At 48.5% G+C, this 13,058-nt stretch overlaps 1 protein-coding gene across 1 annotated transcript; it reads left to right on the top strand.

Moving 5' to 3' along the window:
* The first annotated feature begins 1,291 nt into the window (after positions 1–1,291).
* Positions 1,292–11,742, top strand: C17H16orf46 (chromosome 17 C16orf46 homolog). The gene is made up of 3 exons (XM_032887421.1): positions 1,292–1,688; positions 9,160–9,407; positions 10,703–11,742. Exons 2-3 carry the CDS (start codon positions 9,198–9,200, stop codon positions 11,711–11,713), a joined length of 1,221 nt encoding a protein of 406 aa, XP_032743312.1. The 5' UTR covers positions 1,292–1,688; positions 9,160–9,197; the 3' UTR covers positions 11,714–11,742.
* Positions 11,743–13,058: the final 1,316 nt, after the last annotated feature.

Below are 13,058 nucleotides of genomic sequence, written 5' to 3'. Positions count from 1 at the left end.
CACTAGGGGGCTCTCCACAGACAGTATCCTGTATGAAAAAGATCAAGACCAGTGCTTGAGGACACCAGACCCTGTCTCGACAGACTAGAAAATTTGATCCCCCCCGCCCCCATTTCTGTGGCTGTTTAAAAGACTTTTGCCTACCTTCACTTGTAAAGATTATGCTTGAGTGGCCAGGTCTGGTGGGAAAGTGTTTGTAATTCCAGCACTCAGAGACAGAGGGAAGATGTTGACTTGGGAGCCAGACCAGGCAGCATAGTGAGACCCTACCTCTAAACACTGAGAAATGGAGACACATCTCGGTGATAGAGTCCCTGTCTAACATGTGAACCTAGAAAACAACCAGTGTGCCTTTATTACTGCCCAGCAGGAACATGCTGTACATACACACACAGAACACCTGTATACATAAATCTAAAAACATAAAATTTTAGAAGTATGTGTCAAATCCTATGTTATGAAATACATATTACAATATGTATTTCTCCCAAACAAACATCTATGTATGTATGTATGTATGTATGTATGTATGTATGAAATAAATATTCATAGTTTAGAAGAGGACTTTGTTCCAACTTAATAATCTGTCACATACATCACATCTTTAGAGGCCATTAATGCTATAAATCTATGCTATAGATTGATATATGCTATAGTGTATATATTATATAATGCTATAAAGGTAAAAAGTAGTAATTCTTAGCTATTTTTCCAAATGCCTTTTACTCACCGTGCTTTTGAAGGCTTGTTTTCCTAATACTTTTTAAACCAGAAAGCAGAGAGGCCTTGGTACTAGACATGAAGAGTTGGGATGCTAGATTTACTACCCAATGCCCGACGTCAGGCATAGGTTACGAGCCTGGGGTGTGTTTTTCAGTGCTCAAAGGCACCAAGAGCAGCATGGTGAAGTGGGGCCCCCCCTTGCGAGAATTTGTTTGCTGCTTCTGCCCCAGTAAAGTGGGCAGCATTGAAAAGAACAAAACAAATCCTTCATATCAGCAGGGGTGGAAACCCACGCCCTCAATCCCCTCAATGTTGATTTAGGACACCGAGGAAGGAGGGTTGCCATGAGTTCAAGGCCACACTAGGCTACAAAACAGAGGAGATCGTGACTCAAAAACATGCAAACCGGAATGAGTCCGATTCTGCCCAAAGGAAGAAGTGGCCAAATCTACAGGCACTGTTTGCCTGGCATCTGAGGCGTTCCTTCTAGAAGGCAAAAGGCTGTTCCCAACGCAACTAGGCCGCCCAACGTCGATGGTGCGAAGCCCTCGAAGAGCCTGACAGCACGTGGGCCGCAGCGCGCAGGCGCCACCGGCCAGTCGCCTGAAATCGTCGTTTAGGCGAAGGAGGGACCCAGCAACAGGCCATGGTGTAAAGCAAGCAACCGCGAACTGCGCGACGGGAATCTCCTTAGTCCCGCCCTCAGAGAGCCTCCTCCCTTGAGCTGTTTTGTTGAGGCTTTACGTCACTTCCGTCAAGACTGCCCCTAGGCTCGCCTCCGACGCGGCCGTAACCTAGGGCAACAGTCCGGCTCTAGCGGGCCGCGACTAGCCGCTCCGGACCTTCCTTGCCTCGCGGCCCCGTAGGAGCGTCTAAGTGGCTGTGGCCACTTCCTCACCCCGGGGAACACTCCCTAGACACTTCACGGGCGGCAAAGCCGCAGAAGGAAGCAACCTTCTGGGCGGGTAAGTCAGACGAAGATGGGGGTATGGCTCTGATGGGGACCCTGGATTGGGCGGGGCCTGGGGAGCGCGCGGGCTTAGGGGAGGAGTCGTTTGGTGGGCGTGGCCTTTGGGGGCGTGGTCGAGGTTTCAATGGGAAGAACTTGGTGCAGCCTTGTGGGACCTTCTGAAGGATAGGCTGACTCTCAGGTTGTAGCTTTGTAGGAGCCTCTGGGAGTGAGGAGAGGAGCCAGAGGCTGTTATGTGGCATGAAGGCGTGTGAAGGGCTACTAGCAGAAGGAAGGAACCAGACGGGAAGGTCTGGGTGCCAGGGTTCTGTCTGCTGTGAGCCTTGGGAGCCCTCGAAGTCCCTTTCAGGATTCAGCACTTAGTGAATTCAGAGAGCTGAAAAAGGGCAAAACGCGACCCTGTTAAAACCAAAAATCTAGACCCTAAGCAAAAATGAAAGAGAGCAAGAGTTAGAAGCGGTCTGAGTAGAAATGGCACACACCCTACCCATCAGAAGAATTCAAAGAGTGCTTCATAATGGCCGCTGTGCGTGTAGGCATGTAAGTAAATGCCACAGCTAATTAGTATAGGGAGATGTTTTTGTTTTCTTTTTGTCTACTTGAGACAGAGTCTTGCTTTGTAGCCCAGGCTAGCTTGGTAGACTTGGAACTGGGTATACTCCTGCCAACCTCCTGAGCTGTGCCGCCAGCACCTGGATTCTGAATCCTGGGAGCAGCTACAGCAGTCTCTTAAAGCCATCGCTTTTAGTAAGATGAGGTGTAGAACAGTAAGATGCTGTGGCGTGGTAGATAGGAGGCTTCAGGAACCAGTGTCCCTGGGGTACCAGTAGCATATGCTTTTGCCTACACTATCCTGGGCTTTGGCTTCTTGCCAGGTAACCTGCTTGCCGTACTTGCTGATAGATTAGGAACGTGTCTGTCAGACGCAGGAATCTTGTATTCTGACTGCACTGACAAAAGCAAACGTGTGCACTACCTCTTTGTGCTTGTGGCAGGCATCATCAATCAACAACAGAACGTTTCTTGCAGTGGTTGTGTATCAAGCTTCTCAGCACATTTAGGTAGCCTCTGCTTGTATGGAGTTGATCATCGGAATAGGAATAAACGCTTTTCCCCCACTCTAGACAGGGCTTAGTACCCCAGGCTAACCTTGATTTTGTTAGGTAGTCTCGGATGACATTAAATTTCCAATCCTCCTGCCCACACCTTCCTTGTGCCTGGTTGCTGGGGCTGGAACCCAGTGCTCTATCACACATCTATCACCCTATTTTTCATTCTTTAATTGTGTGTGTGTGTGTGAGAGAGAGAGAGAGAGGGAGAGAGAGAGAGAGAGAGAGAGAGAGAGAGAGAGAGAGAGAGCGCGAGCGTTCTTGTTGTCTGCATGTAAGTCTGTACACCATGTTGGTGCCTAGTTCTCTCAGAGGCTGAACTAGAGTTACACATGGAGATGAGCTGCCATGTGGTGCTGGGATCCAGGTCCTCAGGAAGAGCAACATTTTCTCTTTTCTATGTAGTCCTTCCTGGCTATCCTGGAGTTCACCATATAGACCAGACTGGCCTCAAACCCACAGAAATCCACCTGCCTTTGCTTCTGCCCCCCTCATGCTGGGATGAAAGGTGTTTGCCATCATGGCCAGCAAATCAAAGTAGTCTTTTTTTTTTTTCTTTTTTTTCAGAGCTGGGGATCGAACCCAGGGCCTTGCGCTTGCTAGGCAAGTGCTCTACCGCTGAGCTAAATCCCCAACCCCCAAAGTATCTTAAAGCAGAAAAGGAAAACTATGGGATCTCAGAGTCAAATTCTGAATTATCTAAGCCAATCAGCTGATAGTTCTACATCAAAATGTTTCAAAGATCTGCTATGTCTGGAATCTACTGCAGGGGCACAGTATCTCTGTGCCCTATACACATTTGACCATGTGTTCATACCCTCTTCAAGGTAAAACAGAAAACCTAGCCTACTACATACAGTCAACGTTCTGGAATATGACATGGTTCTGCCTTTGAACATCTTCATGTTATACACGATGAGATTGAATAAGATGTAGCCAGTTGCAGAGCGGCGGAAGGATATTCTTTGTGCTGGTGTGAGCGGAGGGTGTTGTGTTACAGTCCAGTCCCAAGGGAAGGGTCATGTACTTAGTTAGATGAAGTAATGTGGTTGGCCATGGTTCCTTACTTCACAGTTTCCAAGTCCAGCTTTGGGACTTGCTTTCTTCCATGGAGAGTCTGCAGGGTACATGGTAACTTTTAATTTTTTTTTTTTTTTGCTTTCTTAAAATTTTTAAGTGTGTGTGTGTGTGTGTGTGTGTGTGTGTGTGTGTGTGTGTGTGTGTATGTGTTGTTTGTTGAAATAGAGTCTCTCACTGAGGCTCACTAATTGGATCAGCCAGCCCCAGGGGTCTACCTATCTCTGACTCACTGGTATCAGAAATACAACTCAGGTCTCCTGCTTGTGAGACAAACGCTGTATTGACTTGAGCCATGTGTCCAGTCCTGATTAGGGTTGTTTTCCTAGTAAAAACCTGTAGCTGTGTGTATATTACCCATCCCTGAAGTCACAGCACTTCAGAAGCAAAAGCCAGAGGATCACGAATTTGAGGCTAAGAAGTTCCAGGACATCCTGGTCTCTATAGCAAGACTGTCTTACAAAAACAAAATCAAACCAAACCAGTGAGGGTTGTGCTGTTTACGTCAGATGGATGCAGCCAATCAAGGCTTGGTATTCCACGATTGACCACACCTCTGTGCGGGCGATATCAGTTGTATGCAGTCTAGTTTACTCGGTATTTTCCATCACTGAACTAAAACTCTTCTCCTTGTGTGTATGCGTGTACGTATGTTCAGATGTGCATGTGTGTGTAGAGCCAGGGGTTGACATTGGGCATCTTCCTCAAGCTCTCTCTACCTTATTTATTTATTTATTTATTTATTTATTTATTTATTTATTTATTTATTTATGAGTACACTGTTGCCATCTTCAGACACTCCAGAGGAGGGCACCAGATCCCTGTTGCAGATAACCATCTGCATGTGGTTGCTGGGATTTGAACTCAGGACCTTTGTTAGAGTAGTCAGTGCTCTTAACCACTGAGCCATCTCTCCAGCCCAACCTTCTTTTTTATATCTATATAAATTTAGGATTTATTTATTTTAATTTCATGTATACAAGTGTTTTGCTTAAATGTATGTATGTATACCATGGGCATACTAGGTGTTCATGGAAGCCAGAGAAGGGCATCAGATTCCCTGTAAGTGGAATTGTTGGCTGTTGTTAAATTGCCATGTGGGTACCAGGAACCAAACATGGATCTTTTGCAAGAGTAGCAAATACTCTTAACTACTGAGCCATTTCTCCAGCCCTAAGCCACCTTATTTTTTGAGACATGTTTCTCACTGAACCCAGACTTCTCTGATTTTAGCCAGACTGGCCAGCCAGCAAGCCCAGGAACCTCCCTGTCTCTGCCTCCTAGGGCCAGAATTAAAGGTATTCCCCATAGCAGTTGACTTTTTATGTGGGTACTGGGGATCTGAACTCTGTTTTCCTTGCTTGTGTGGCAAGCACTGTATGACGGAGCTGTCTTTTCAAGCCCACCCTAGATGTAATGCTTGGCCTTGTTAGCCAGTCAGCCTAACCTGAAAACTCTAAGCTTCAGGCCCCCTGAGAGACTGTCTCAAGGGAACAAGGCAGGTGAGTAAGAGAGCAAGACAGCTGATGTGCACACCATGTGCACACCTTTACACGAGTCGACAGACACATACAGTTTAATTATGAAGCTCAAGGCTTGGAGTTTGAATGCTTGAGTTTTCTGTGATCACAGCACTCAGCAGGTAGAAGCAGGAGGATCAGAAATTCACTATGTATTGAGTTCAGGGCTAGTTTGTGCTACAGGAGACCCTGTATAAAGATGTGAGTTAAGAGGTGGAAAAATACAGACTGCAAAGCTAACTAAGGAGTTAAGAGCACTGGCTGCTCTTGCAAAGGGCCCAGGTTCATACCCAGCACCCATATGGTAGCTAGTGACTAACTCTAGTTCAGGGGATCCAGTGCTCTTCTCTGGTGTCCTAGCACACAGGACATGCCTGTGGTACACATACATGCTGGCAAAACATCATATACACAGGAACATTTAAAAAGGCAAGGAAGGTAGCAATACAGACCTCCTGCATTCTAACAGAACAGTAAATCTGCATATAATTTATGAGAGGTCACAAGCTAGCCATTGAAGCCATTGGCTTAATCCCAGTACTTAAGAAACAGGTAGAAGGATTGCCCCAAGTTTAAGGCTACTCTGTCTCAAAAACACACTAGAGTGGCTGGAGATATGGCTCATTGGTTAAGAGCACTTATTTGGCAGAGAACCCTGGTTTGATTCCCAGCACCTACATAGTGGTTCTCAATTGTCTGTAAGTCCAGTGCTCTCTTCTGGTCTCTGAAGCACAAGGCACACATGGAAAGTACATATGTACATGTAGGCAAAACACTCATACACATAACACAAATAAACCTAATAAATTTTGTTTTATTTTATAAATGTTTTGCCTGTATGTGAACCACATATATGCAGTGCTGCAGAAGCCAAGAGAGAAATCAGATTCTCTGGAACTGGAGTCACAGACAATTGTGAATTGCCGTGTAGTTGCTGGTAACTGTACCTGGGTCCTCTACAAGAGCAGCAAATGTTCTCAGCTGCTGAAGAACCTCGCTAGTCCCCCAAATAATAATAAGCAAACAAACAAATTTTAAAAAGAAAGGCCAAAACAAAAAGATGAAACCACACATGTCTGGTTTTGATGATTTTATTTTTGTTTTTGGCAGTGGAGGCAGGGGGAGGATGATGAGGGAAGATTGAGACAGGCCTTGAACTTCTGCTTCAGCCTCCCGCACTGGGATGACAGCTATGCGCTATCATACCCAGCTCTAGTTGCCGCTTACGTTTTGTTAACTGTTAATATGTATTAGATGAAAAGAATGGTAGCCAAAGTCGAAGGTATATTTATAGTAGGAAAGCTTAAAATTGAAGCCATGAACTGACTGACTCATTCATTTTTAATTTTGAGGCTAGAAGGAAGAGCACCAACTGCTCTTTCAGAGGACCCGAGTTTGGTTCCTTGTATTATCCCAATCAGGTACCTCACAACTGCCACCTGGAACTTAAGTTCCTGGAGCACCAGTGCCTCTGGCCTTTGTGGGCACAGCACATGCAAATTACCGCACCCCCAATACTCAAAATAATAAAAAATGTATTAGTATAGTTAGGCACTTCTATGTTAGCATGCACACGTCCCATGACGATGCCCCAGCTTGCGTATGGCAGGCACAAGACAGCTTTCTGGAGTTGGTTTTCTCCGTCCACCGCCTGTGTTTTCTGTTGTGCTGTGTGTTCTAGGCTGTTGCTAGACAGTAGCAAGCTTCTACTGTCGGTGCCTTCTATTTCACTGGGAGTCTGTGAGGAGTTACAGGTCCAGCTCAGTAGGTTTTTTTTTTTTTTTTTAATTAAATCCTGTGGCTTCTGGGATTGCGCTTGGGTCATCAGGTTTGTACTTTGAGAGCTTTTACCAGCCAGGTCACCTCACTGGCCCTAACTTTTTTTAATTAGGAAAAGGGCAGCCACATACTCTTGCTAGGGGAGCATTAGTTTCTGCCTCAGGGACCTCAGTGTTCTCAAGTGGCGGCGTATAATGAATTGCTATGTAGTGATCTGACCAAGTTTTGACTCGTTCCTTTGATGTCAAAGGGGTCAATGCAGGCCATGGGGAAAGTATATATAAAAAATGTTGTTTATAAACCAATACTGAGTTTCCTTTGCTGCAGTGTAATTGGATGCAGCTGGATCATCTTCTTAGACCATCGTGAGGTCCAGTTTCTATAGCAGCATGGGGTTCACCTCAAACTGCACCCTTCATCCTTTGCTGATCCTCACTATCAATCTGCATAGACACTTCAGATTCTTCTCATGACACACACGGTCGGAAAGGGCTACTCTGGAAGAGAGAACACGGGGCTTTGGTAGGATGCTGGACTTTGGAGACTTGGGATCCGATCACTTTTATCCTGCTAGGCCACTTTGTGATGCAGGTACCAGCATTTTCAGGTTCCCTAGGCTTAGCCTGTGCACTTCCCCTTGAAAAGGTTTGCTCTGTGTGCAGGGCTAAAAGTTGTTGCTGGTGTGCAGAAACCAGTGTTGCCTCTGTATTGGGAAGAAAGGTCGTCGACATGGCTCAGCCCATAAAGGCACCTGTCACCCTCATAACCACCTATGTAAAGGTGGAACATATATATTTACTTCCAAACAATACATGCGAATATATCAATGCTTAGCTATAAATGGTGGCACACTTCCAAAATTCCAGCCACTTGGTGGCTAAGACAGGAAGTTGGCTCTAGTCTGGCAGTGCAGGGAGACCCATGTTGCATCCACCAGTGGTCAGTCCCACTGTAAGCCCTTCCCAGTCCTCGCACTCACTGTCCAGACTGTGGCAGAGGCGTGAGGATCAGTTTCTAAGTGTAGAACTCTGAGCAGAGTTATCAGGTTCTGTGACAATCTTGTTTTACGTCATTGTGTGTTACCACGATGCTTTCCAAGTATTTCCATTTCATCCTGCACAGGGCGGGAGGACGATATCTCTGCCAACACTCGCTGCTTTGCTTTGTTTGGGGGAAGTAGAGCTTATCCTGGGGAGCAGAGTGGGGCCAGCATACGGAAGGGTAGGAAGAAGAGTAACCAGCTTCCTTGGAAACTTGGGACCCCCAGCCAACTCTGAGGATTCTGGGAACACGTGAAGCCTGATTCTGTAAGCTGTGTGGACCCACTATTCTCCTGATGTCCTGTTCTCCTGATAGTGCCATCTGTAGACCGACATCCCTTGTGAACTCTGGAACGGTAGCCAGGGAGAGAGCTAACGCTAGTGTCTTCCTGTTCTCTGTTCTTCGTTCCTTTGGCTTCTATTAAGTTCAGTTGTCTTGGGCTGGTAGATGACTCAGCAGGTAAATGCACTTTCCTCACAAGCCTAATGACCGGAGTTCAATCCCGAGTGTGTGTGTGTGTGTGTGTGTGTGTGTGTGTGTAGGTGGGACTGGGGGTGGGGAATTAAAGGACAGAACTACAGAACTGTTGTGCCCTGACTTCTATTAAAGTGTCATGGCATGTCCCTCCTCTCCCCTTCACCATCATACACATGTTTAAAAAAATCCCTTAGTTTTTAACAAAAATTACCATATTTTTTGTCAGCAGTTAGGAATGGATAGTTTTGGGGTTGGGGATTTAGCTCAGCGGTAGAGCACTTGCCTAGCAAGCGCAAGGCCCTGAGTTCAGTCCCCAGCTCTGGAAAAAAAAAAAAAAAAAAAGGAATGGATAGCTTTGAAATGTTTATTCTCAGTCTTTCTTGAGTATATTAAAATATTTCACTTGAGCTTCTGATTTGTTTTAAAAAATCATATTAAAACCAAGCTTAATTGAACTTTGTAGGAAGAAGATGTTAAAAACCATAAGCAATCACCTCAGAAATGGATCTCTGTGAGGAAAGTGAGACTTTTTTAGAAAATAAGGAAAACAAGAAAATTGAAGATGCAGAAGAGACGGCGCTGACTTTCCATTGTCCAGACGAGAGGAGTGAAAGGAATCATGTCTGCTGCCTCCTTGGTGTCAGCGAGCTCACACTAGAGGAAGATGGGAGGGCCAGCGAGTTCACCATCAGCACTGGGTGGGAGGAAGCTGTGAGTGCCTTCTTGGGTCTTTCTCACCTCAGTGTCTACTGCAGGGCCTCTCCCAAGTAGTTTATGTTACCGCAAACGTCGTAGTGAATGTAGGAGCCCTGGGAGGTGAAACAGTGACACAGTGTACTCACAGGCACCCATACATGTTCTGTCAACAGCTCCGTAGCCATCTGGGGCCTCATGCTGGGAAAGGCACCCAGAGGTGAACGGTGGCGCCCAGACACCACTGACTAGTAATGGGCACAGAGGGCTGGAAAAGCCGAGACACAGGCTCCCTCCGACTTTTAAAACTATAAGGCAGGTGCCTTGCTAGCACAATTTCCTAAGGAGTGTGGGGCGTCTGACTTAGTTGGCTGAACTGTGGGCCAGCAGTTGGCTCAGCGTGTAGAGGTCCTACAGGGCAAGTCGTGGAGCCCTGGAGCCCACATGCAGGAGGAAGGAGAGAACTGACTCCACAGAATTGTCTCCTGCCTTCACACTCACACCACGGCATGCTCACCCACACATGGGTCACACTGCCTGTGAGAGTGCACGGACACTAAATGGTTAGGGTAATAAGGAAACAGTCAAATCGAAGGTTAAATGTGGGGTTTCCAGGTTGTTCAACACAAAGCACAGGCTACCCTACTTAAATCTCAGATGTGTGTCCCTATACAGTCCTGTGGTTTTTGTTGTTGTTGTTATTGTTTTTTAATGTAGGCAGCCTCACTAGGAGGCTTCAGAGGTAGAGGACATAGCTATACCTTGGGCACTCAGGGGTCCTGGGTTCCCAGGACTGCTCTGCTCCTTGTTGCCCCTCTGTCCTTTCTGAATAGCCTGCCCTGTGCTCGGGAAACTGACTCAGCACAAGAAGCCGTTGGATGGAAATGGACAGTTTAGGCCCATGTTGCTGAACTGGATTGTGCTGGAAGGGAGCAGTAGTCAGTACTCCAGTGGCTTGGTACCGGTGCCCTGCGGAGGGCTTTAGTCAACAGCAGCTCCTGTTGAACCCGAGATTAGCATGAGATTAGCATACGCTGCTCTAGTACAGTTGCCTGTGCGAGGCTAAAATAGCAAAGGTTCAGGGTTTTGATTTTAGGAGGTTTAGGGTTTCAGATTCAGAGGCAGGAATTTATGGCCATGTTAGGCTCCATGTTAAGATTGTGTGTGTGTGTGTGTGTGTGTGTGTGTGTGTGTAAGATACGTCAATTTTAAGAAAAAATGTGGCTCAAGTAAAGCTGCCAGGAGTGTGGCCAAGATGGGGAAGCAGGACCTGGCACAGCTGGCTTGAGGGTGACATGCTACTGTCTCTGCAGGTCCATGGCTGGGGAAGGACCTCACCAACTGCCTGCATCTGGTCCAAGAAGAAAGTGAGAAGGGGGCGGGTAGGAGAAGGCACCAATGCTGGCAGCAACTGCTTGTTCTGTATGAGTCTTTCGCAAGGGAGTCTGGAGCCCCGGCCCCTCTCGGCGGTTGGGAAACTGGAGGAGGCTGCTGTGGCTGAGGCGAGCTCCCAGAAGAATTGGGGCTCTGAGAAGAACTGGAACAGTCCCTCCCAGGGCCCTGCTTCCAGAGAGCCTAACAAACTCTGCTTTCCCACATACTTGCATGGAGAAAAAAAAAGCCTGCAAATGAAGGAGTTTATCTGGTGCATGGAGGAGTGGGGCATCCCTGAGGCAGTTAGCAGCAAGGCCTGCAGGAACCCCAGCAGCAGCACCGACCAAGGGCTCTCCATCTCTGACGCCGTTGCAACCAAGGCTCTCGTGGTTCTACCCCCGCTGAAAAGCTCTTCTCACAACTTGGACAGCCTGAGTAAGAAAAGCAGGAATATTTTCTGGCAGCCGGAAGAAAAGGTGCTGGGGGTGGAAAAGGATGAGTGCATGGCTTGTCCGGATGAACTGAAAGGAGTGGACGGGAAAGGCGAAAAGGCACACCTCGAGCTGGCCAGCCGCCTGAAGGTCACCAACATACTGCCTTTCCCACCCACTGTGACCCGGACCCACCTGTTGTCAGCCGAGCCCCAAAGGTGCTGCCTGCACTGGTCCCTCCTGCCCCAGAAAAGCTCTGTGTTCCCACCCAACCCCACCAACATCCACTATCTTGCCACCCTGCAGGTTTTGGGGCAACAAGGAGGGCAAAGCTGCAGAACTAGGCTTAAAGCCAAGGAAGCAAAACCTCCCAGGACCACTCCCAAGCATATTGTCACAGAGGCCAAGCAGGAAAGCAGGCCTCATGTGCTAGAGAGCAAAGTCTTCCCCAAACCTCTCTTGCCGTCCCTCACAGTCAGCAGGGTTGTCATCCCTGTCTCCACCCACAGAGTCCTCTGATTTGCCACAATATAATTCCCTGGGACTAAGTGCTGCCTGAAACTCATTTGTCCCCTCCTGTCCCACCCTTTCCTTCCATTTCCACCCCTCAGTCGGCCCCTCCCCTCCCCTCCCCTCTGTCCCCTCCCTTCTTTCCCTTCCCTCCTCTCCCTTTCCCTTCCCTCCTCTCCCTTTCCTCCTTTCCTTCCCTCCTCTCCCTTTCCTCCTTTCCTTCCCTCCTCTCCCTTCACTCCTTTCCTTTCCTTCCCTTCCTCCTTTCCTTCCCTCCTCTCCCTTTCCTCCTTTCCTTCCCTCCTCTCCCTTTCCTCCTTTCCTTCCCTCCTCTCCCTTCACTCCTTTCCTTTCCTTCCCCTCCCCTCCCTTCCCTCCTTTCCTTCCCCCCCTCCCCCTTTCCCCCTTTCCTTCCCCTCCCCTCCCCTTCCCCTTTCCTCCCCTCTTTTCCTCCTTTCTCCCTCCTCTACCTTTCCCCTTTCCTTCCCCCCCCCTCCCCTTTCCTCCTTTCCTTCCCCTCCTCTCCCTTTCCTCCTTTCCTTCCCCTCCTCTCCCTTTCCTCCTTTCCTTCCCCTCCTCTCCCTTCCCTCCTTTCCTTCCCTCCTCTCCCTTTCCTCCTTTCCTTCCCTCCTCTCCCTTCCCTCCTTTCCTTCCCCTCCCCTCCCTTTCCTCCTTTCCTTCCCCCCTCCCCCTTCCCTCCTTTCCTTCCCCTCCTCCCTCCCTTTCTCCCTTCCCTTCCCCCCTCCCCCTTTCCCTCCTTACCTTCCCTCCCCCCCCTTTCCTCCCTTTCCTCCCCTCCTCTCCCTTTCCTCCTTTCCTTCCCCTCCTCTCCCTTTCCTCCTTTCCTTCCCTCCTCCCCCTCTCCCTCCTTTCCTTCCCCTCCTTTCCCCCCTCCCCTCCCTTTCCTCCTTTCCTTCCCCTCCTTCCCCTCCTCTCCCTTTCCTCCTTTCCTTCCCTCCTCTCCCTTCCTCCTTTCCTTCCCCTTCTCTCCCTCTCCCCCTTTCCTCCCCTCCTCCCCCCTCTCCCCCTTCCCTTCCCTCCCCTCCCTTTCCCCCTTTCCTTCCCCTCCTCCCCCTTTCCTCCTTTCCTTCCCTCCTCCCCCTTCCCTCCTTTCCCCCTTTCCTCCTCCCCCTCCTCTCCCTTCCCTCCTTTCCTTCCCCTCCTCTCCCTTTCCTCCTTTCCTTCCCCTCCTCTCCCTTTCCTCCTTTCCTTCCCCTCCTCTCCCTTTCCTCCTTTCCTTCCCCTCCTCTCCCTTTCCTCCTTTCCTCCTCTCCCCTTCTCCTCCCCTTTCTTCCCCATCTTCTCCACTCCTCACCCATTCTTTTTCTTTTCCTTTTAAAAATGAGCTTGGACT

The sequence above is a fragment of the Rattus rattus genome, chromosome 17, assembly GCF_011064425.1.
Source record: "Rattus rattus isolate New Zealand chromosome 17, Rrattus_CSIRO_v1, whole genome shotgun sequence".
Taxonomy (NCBI): Eukaryota; Metazoa; Chordata; class Mammalia; order Rodentia; family Muridae; genus Rattus; species Rattus rattus.
The sequence above is the reverse complement of the archived record's forward strand: the minus strand, read 5'-3'. Positions and strand labels throughout refer to the sequence as shown.

Excerpts from the sequence above, each read along its gene's own strand:
- C17H16orf46 (XM_032887421.1), top strand. The coding sequence starts at position 9,198 with ATGGATCTCTGTGAGGAAAGTGAGACTTTTTTAGAAAATAAGGAAAAC. Across the intron at positions 9,408-10,702 it reads GCACTGGGTGGGAGGAAGCT|GTCCATGGCTGGGGAAGGAC; the intron begins GTGAGTGCCTTC and ends CTGTCTCTGCAG.